This window comes from Phalaenopsis equestris, unplaced genomic scaffold, assembly GCF_001263595.1.
Source record: "Phalaenopsis equestris unplaced genomic scaffold, ASM126359v1 Scaffold000579, whole genome shotgun sequence".
In the NCBI taxonomy this organism is placed as follows: Eukaryota; Viridiplantae; Streptophyta; class Magnoliopsida; order Asparagales; family Orchidaceae; genus Phalaenopsis; species Phalaenopsis equestris.
In genome coordinates, this window is record NW_018165019.1 from 198,468 (window position 1) to 205,712 (window position 7,245).

The 7,245-nt window shown below is 32.7% G+C and overlaps 1 protein-coding gene across 1 annotated transcript in view; it reads left to right on the plus strand.

Annotated features, from left to right (window-relative positions):
• The window catches only part of LOC110029492 (tRNA-dihydrouridine(47) synthase [NAD(P)(+)]-like), a 44,752-nt gene that overhangs the window by 36,936 nt on the left and 571 nt on the right, over positions 1 to 7,245 (plus strand). Inside the window, exons 7-10 of the mRNA XM_020731801.1 lie at positions 2,794 to 3,066; positions 3,505 to 3,786; positions 3,879 to 3,999; positions 7,068 to 7,213. Of these exons, the coding sequence (XP_020587460.1) occupies positions 2,794 to 3,066; positions 3,505 to 3,786; positions 3,879 to 3,999; positions 7,068 to 7,213 (822 nt within the window). The remainder of the gene's footprint in view (positions 1 to 2,793; positions 3,067 to 3,504; positions 3,787 to 3,878; positions 4,000 to 7,067; positions 7,214 to 7,245) is intronic.

Here is a 7,245-nt window from a genome sequence, read left to right on the forward strand (position 1 = left end):
AGAAATGGCCGTGGGCGGCTGCTGATGACCGCCAGGAAGCTGCGTGGGGCGCCGACTTGCCTATAGCATTTTGCATGAATGGCGTAATTCAATTTTGGTCAAATCTGCCGAATTCTAAAATCAGCCAAAATGAACTACGGTTTAAACTTCAAATTCATTCATATTTTACATTGTATTTGTAATTCTTCATACCAAACTCATTTTTTTCTCAAATTCCCGTAGAAGAATTACAATACACTATAAATTCACTCAACCAAACAACCGCTTAATTATAGATTTACTTAAGATTACCATATGTGATTGTTTATCAATATTGGTAATCAATATATCAATTCCCACTTATACAAATTATCTCTTATATTTCTTTTTTTATTTTAGGATAAGTATAATGATACAAAATATCAATAGAAGGAATATAAAAAAGAAGGAAATCCGTGGTATGATGCCTGTAATACTTGTAATCCAAAGTAATTATAAATCAAGATATGATGGAGTGTATTTAGTGTTCAGAGAACAATATAGAATACAGTTTAAGGTAAATATTTTATATGATACAATTCAAATTCTTATAAATAATTATTAGGGTTCGTTCATTGTCTTGTATTATGCATTTACTTTGTAAAATTAAATGTTGAAGAAACAAGTTCAACTGCAATATTTACAATAATTGATGATGAGCCTGAAGAAATTATTTTCCTACTAGTAACGAAATTAGTAAAAATAAAAATAATAATTGATTCCATCTTGGAGGTTTCAAATAAAGAAGAGTATAATAAAATCATGTGACAAATATCGCTAATTGTATAGAAATTTTCTCAATTACGCGCTAGACAAAGTTTATGGCAAACGAACACTGCATGCACTAACACTTCATTTAATTAAGAAAGAAATTGTTGCACTCAACCATATTTGGGCTTCAAAAAATCAAAATTGGGAAAGATAAAAAATCATGTATTGATGAGCACTTTATATTTGTGATACGATTTTATCATGTTATTATATTTTATACGAATTTCATTGCTTTTCTTTCTAATTTTAGGAAATTATATTTTTAACTCATTTTTTAAACTTTCATTCGTTTTTATTTTTTTTAATAAAATAAACTAACTTACTTCATATGTAAATGTTATATAATAAATCATGTTATATATCTTTCATCTATCATTATATATTATAAAGGCAAATATCAAGCGTTGGAATATATTACCTTTTAAATTAATAATGTTTCATGTTATTATGTTTATATTAACATTAAGCTTGATTAGAAATGATTTATAGCTTTTTACAATGTTATTTATTTGCTTCTTTTATCATGACTATGTGTAATGAACACATTCCTTATTTTTAAAATGTTATTAACTGCTTATATTTTACAATGTTATGACTTTGATGTTCCATGTAATCTTCTTTGGGATTATGATTGTCGCTGGGGTTTACAATGGAATCCTAAGGAATTTAGAAAACCCTAAAGTGTACTTTTAAGAAGAGTTATGGATGGAGCTGCCATAGCATGCTTCAATTGTTGAAGAGATTAAATAACCGCGGAGGAGCCTTCCCGTTGGCTCGGGCAAACCATAATCACTTTTCAGATGTTTTCATTTTTGATATTATGACCATTATCATAATATGGGAAGTCGACATCATTATCTCAATTGATAAAATTCAGTTTATTTTCTTTATATTTGTCTTTTTTATTTATGCGAACAAAATCTCAAGTGAATTCTTATTATGATGCAATATTATTATTCTCCAAATTGTTTTTTATCCATGTGATGTATTTTTTTTACCTTATTATTCAACACAGACTGTATGATTAAAGAGCAAGTTTAATAGTACTTAAATTTGAAATATAATAATACTATTATACTAATGAGTCCACAAATTATTATTATTATTTTTTATTTGAAATTCTTATCATAACACACTTAGTGCCCAAGCAATATAACCAGCAGGTGAAGAGATCGACGAGCGGTCATGAAACCTTGTTTTATGGGGATATCAATCACCTTTTATTAGCGGTGTGTATGAAAAAGGGTTGAATGATCATGAAATTTTAAATTTTAAAGTTTGCAGCCTAAATATTTTTATTAGCGTTCCAATTAAATTATTTTAATATACTTATAATAGCTGCAATTAGGAACTCATATATCAATGGATTTTGAAAACAGTAAGATTCAAAATCCTTGCCTCGATTTATTGAGACGTGGGTTTTGAAAGATTAAGAAAAAAAATGTAAGTCTGAATCTTTTTGTTGGTGCAAACAGATTTTGGGTTGTAGCTTTCAAAAGCTTTTTCAAACAATGGCACACTATATACAAAACAAATGAATGACCATGATTACTTTAGGTGTTCAATCATTAAACACCTTTTTCGTGATTTATTGATTTGTTAAATATTTGAGTTATTTTTATAAATAGTTTATAGGTTCTTATGCGCCTATAAATATTTTTGAAGCTGTTTCCTTTATATCCAACTCGTGTATTATTTGATTATTTTCTTCAATATGATCAAATTTTTGGACCCATTTGAACATTTTTAAAAATAAAATGTGTTTTAAATTCTAAATTTCTACGTTTAGAAGTTTTTATGATATTAAAAAAATTTGATTAAGCTGGTCGAAATAAAATAAATTTGTTACATCAAACGAGGTTCGAAGTGGTAATTTTAATGTAATTATTCACATGGCACATTCAATATGGAAATTAACCTTCACACATTATAAGTTTTCAAGTCTACCTAAATAAATTCAAATCTACTTATGTTATGTTAATGATGGGTTCTGATGAAATATAGGGGCAAGCTTCCGAATGGGCATTACTAAGGAGACACTCGTCAGAGGACTTTTTTGGGGTACAAATTTGTGGAGCATATCCAGACTCCATAGCTCGCACTATTGAACTTATTGATGAACAATGTGAAGTTGACTTTATCGACATCAATATGGGATGTCCTATTGATCTTATTGTTAATAAAGGTGCTGGATCTTCTCTTCTTACGAAACCCATGAGGATGAAGAGCATTATTCAAGTAGCCAGTGGAACAGCCAAGGGGCCGGTAACTATTAAGGTCGATTCCTCTAGCTTGATAAGCCTACAAATTTGAAATTGTCCAAAATGTTGTGACCATATATTTCCGAGTAAAGTACTGAAGTTGTGCTGACTATTAATTTGAGGCTATTTTCATTTTAGAATCTGTAGAAGTGTCAAATTAGTCCTTAGATTCCTTTAATTTAGGCTGAAATGATCCCCACGGATGCCCCTTTCTTTTCGATTAAAGATCATTTCTATTAAAGAAGTCAGGGGACTAATTTTGCACTTCTATAGACTTTGGGGCTAAAATGACTATACAAAAGTCAGGGCAGCTATTTTCACACTTTTCTCATATTTTTCTTAATTCAAAGAGAATTACTTTTTTATTTTTAGCTTGCTTTCCAGTTTCTCTATGTATGTTTTTGACTGCATTCTTATGTCTTTTTTCTTTTTAATTTTTTTTGTCTGATTTAAGGTTCGAACCGGTTTTTTTGAAGGAAGAAATCGAATTGATTCCCTTATTTCAGATATTTATGATTGGGGAACGACCGCAATAACTGTACATGGTCGATCCAGACAACAACGGTATAGCAAGCTTGCTGACTGGAATTATATATATCAGTGCACAAATAATGCTCCAACCGGTCTCCAAGTGCTTGGAAATGGTGATATTTTTTCATATTGTGACTACAATAAGCATATGGCTGATTGTCCTGAACTTTCTACTTGCATGATTGCTCGTGGTGCTTTAATTAAGGTTGGTAAACTCTACCTTCGTTTGTTCTGTGTTTAGTTTCTTTTGTCAGGTTTCTAGAGCTTTATGATTATTTTAATTGCATTTTTTTTCAGCCTTGGATATTTACTGAAATTAAGGAACAAAGGCACTGGGATATCAGTTCAGGAGAGCGGTTAAATATTTTTAGGGACTTTGTGAATTTTGGTCTTGAACATTGGGGCTCTGATACGAAAGGTATGATGACATGGTGCGTGCTTAGTAAATTTTATCAGTGTGCAATGAAATTTGCAGTCTCAAAGCCCAAAATTAATTACATATTCAGAATCAACAAAATGTGTAAAATTTGTGCAAAATGATAATCTAATAAATTTGGCGAGAAATTGAAACCGCAAGGCCATAAGTTGATTGAGATTGATATCTTAAGAAATCAAGTTACCATAAATTTTGCTAAAATCAAGCTCATTTGCATTGATCATCAACAAAATATTTAGCAGAAAAAGGAATAGTATAAGAATTTACCGCTGCAAAGAAAATTCAAGTTGACTTCTTCCAGAATTTGGCAGCTACACTTACATCACATTTGAAGGAACGAACGAGCAGTGATCTTAGATTGATAGAATACCAAAAATTTAATGAAGCAAAGAACCTCCGATTACATGTCTTGTATTCCCTTAAATGGGCCCCCCCTAGTACACAAAATTGCTGAAATTATGAAGTGCTATAGTGCTCGTAAGTCTTGCAACAGAGTCTGGAAATCAAATTAGGATTACACTTGCTATAGTCAATCTAAGAAGGAATGATGTAAGTTATAGGTATAGGAGCTAAAAGAAGTGTTTTGCAAGATAGAGGATTATTAATGGAGCAAGGTGTCAAAATAGTTCTCTGACCACTTATATGGTTTCATTCTAGTCTCATACTTTATAGAAGTGCTAAATTAGTTATGCGACTCTTTTAATATGGGTTTAAATAGATATGGATGTCTATTTTAGCCTCAATTAAAACAATCTAGGGGCTAAATTGACACTTGTATACTCTTGGACTAAAATGAAACTCTACGAAGAATTAGGGGATCATTTTGACACTTCTATCATTATTCTTATTTTGATGACTACAAGCAACATATTATGTATGGGTAAACAAACTCGATGCTCGTCGATTGAGGATATAAATAGTGTGGATCGATGGCACAATATAAAACTTTATGTGCCTTTTCTATTTAGCAATGCATCTATGACTTATTGTTCTCTTTTCTTTGTTTTCCTCTTTGCATACATTATGATAATCCTTTAGTCTCTGGAGCTTTTTTCGACACTCAACTCATAAAAGAAGTAAAGTGAATCATCATTGGACAGTAGGCGTCACAAAATTTATTTTTCATAAGCCATGGAAATCATACGTTGGAGATGAAATTAGTAGAAGAAACACTTTTAGAAAACAATGTAGCAAGTAGTGTCAGTAAGTTATAGGCTCTTGATCTTTGAAGTCCTTGCTAGTATCATTGGTTTTATTTTAGGGCTAGGGTTTGGGGGATGAGAGGATAAGAGGAAATAGGTGCTATGTTGGTGCAGAGAGGAATGGATGATGCATTGCAAGTTTTTTATGGGAACAAGGGGTAATGAATTAGGAATTTAAAGTCATGACAAGAGAGATCACAACCATCCTGATTAAACGGGCTGATTTCTTGTTAATTTTGGGTTTGGCAGGTCAGCTTGAATCCAACTTGAAAAATCAAACACGACAATAATTCAGACTCGAACATCACTCAAAATTTAAACAATTCAACTCGAACCCAGTTTTTTTTAGTCGGTTTATCATACTGGCAACCATCCTGATTAAACGGGCTGATTTCTTGTTAAGTTTGGGTTTGGCAGGTCAGCTTGAATCCGACTTGAAAAATCAAACACGACAATAATTCAGACTCAAATTTCACTCAAAATTTAAACAAGTCAACTCGAACCCAGTTTTTTTTTAGTCGGTTTATCATACTGGGTCATTCAATGCAGACAATGCGAATTGCGGCGATCGGACGTATCGACTCTCCGAATTGCGAAGCTTGTGCGCGAGAGTGCGAATTGTACAAAAGGCCACCCTAAGGCTCAAAAGGTCCTATAGGGATCCCTTTTAGGTTCCTCATGTTGGTTTCATCTTTCTAAGTGTTAGAAGTCGATACCACACACGCGAGACCACAAAAGAGTACCGAAGCGGGTTGAATTTCTAGAATGAGGCGGGTCCCATTTCTAAGGTTTTAAGATAGTCGCAGGAAGACCTTTAAGGCTAGATCCCAACTCCTACGAGGAATACTAGACCTCACAAAAAATTGAGGTCAACAAAGCCTAGCCTCTCTTTGTTGGAGAAGTTATTTTAAGGAGAAGGCAAGCTATGTGCAAGAATTGCCATTGTTTCTATAGCTAAGAACAGACTTGCTGGGAAGTCTGCACTTACTAGAAATATATGCCTTGAAGCCTAGCCTCTCTTTCTTGGAGAAGTTATTTTAAGGAGAAGGCAAGCAATGTGCAAGAGTTATCAGTGTGATTGCAATGGCGGTGTTTTTCATGAATTTTCCAAATCAGGCTTTGTGAATTCTGTTCTTATTTTATTAACCAACTGCAGCTTGCTTTTTGCATATGATATGTGAATCGAAGAGGATCACACAAAATGTTAACTAGAGTTTGTCCTCCCAAGATTTCTCCCAAAAAATAAAGTCGCCTGGTTATTCAATTTTATGCTTCCTGAAAGCTGTGAATGAACTTAAAACTTCTGAAAGTATCATGTATCGTGCCAGATATCGCCTTCAATGTAGAACATTTTGATTTGTATTTGTTCATCCGCAATAAAGTTTTCTTACTTGATGCAAGCATTATGATTTTTCTGTGCTGATTTGTTTGAATATTTAAGACTAGTTCTATTAGAAATTATTAGCTATTTAAGAGATCATCAAAATCTTAGCGGCTTCGCATCAACAAATAAAGTTGGGGTGGGGAGGAAGGGAATTTACATACATAGCACACAATTCTTATCTATTTACATATCTCACTCCATAGCTTTCATAATTACAGCCATAGAACTTTTGTGTTTAAAACTTTGCCTGAAAATGTGTATTTCACTTTAAAAGTAAAAGTAGTGCTATTTTTTATGTGATATTAAAGATTTGAGTGCAATGTGTGTAACTATGAAAGTCTAGGTGTGAGATATGTAAATACATAAGAATTGTGTTCTATGTATGTAAATGCTCTCAGACAAAAAAAATTAAAAAAAAAGACATTACACTCTGTCTAATTCTTAATTCTAAGTTATTTGTACAGGCGTGGAAACAACTAGGCATTTTCTGTTAGAGTGGCTTAGTTACACCCACAGATACATTCCAGTTGGTTTATTAGATATTATCCCACAGCGTCTTAATTGGCGGCCGCCAAGCTACTCTGGCAGGGATGATCTTGAGACCTTAATGGCTTTCGGCTCTGCTGCCGCCTTGGGACGCAG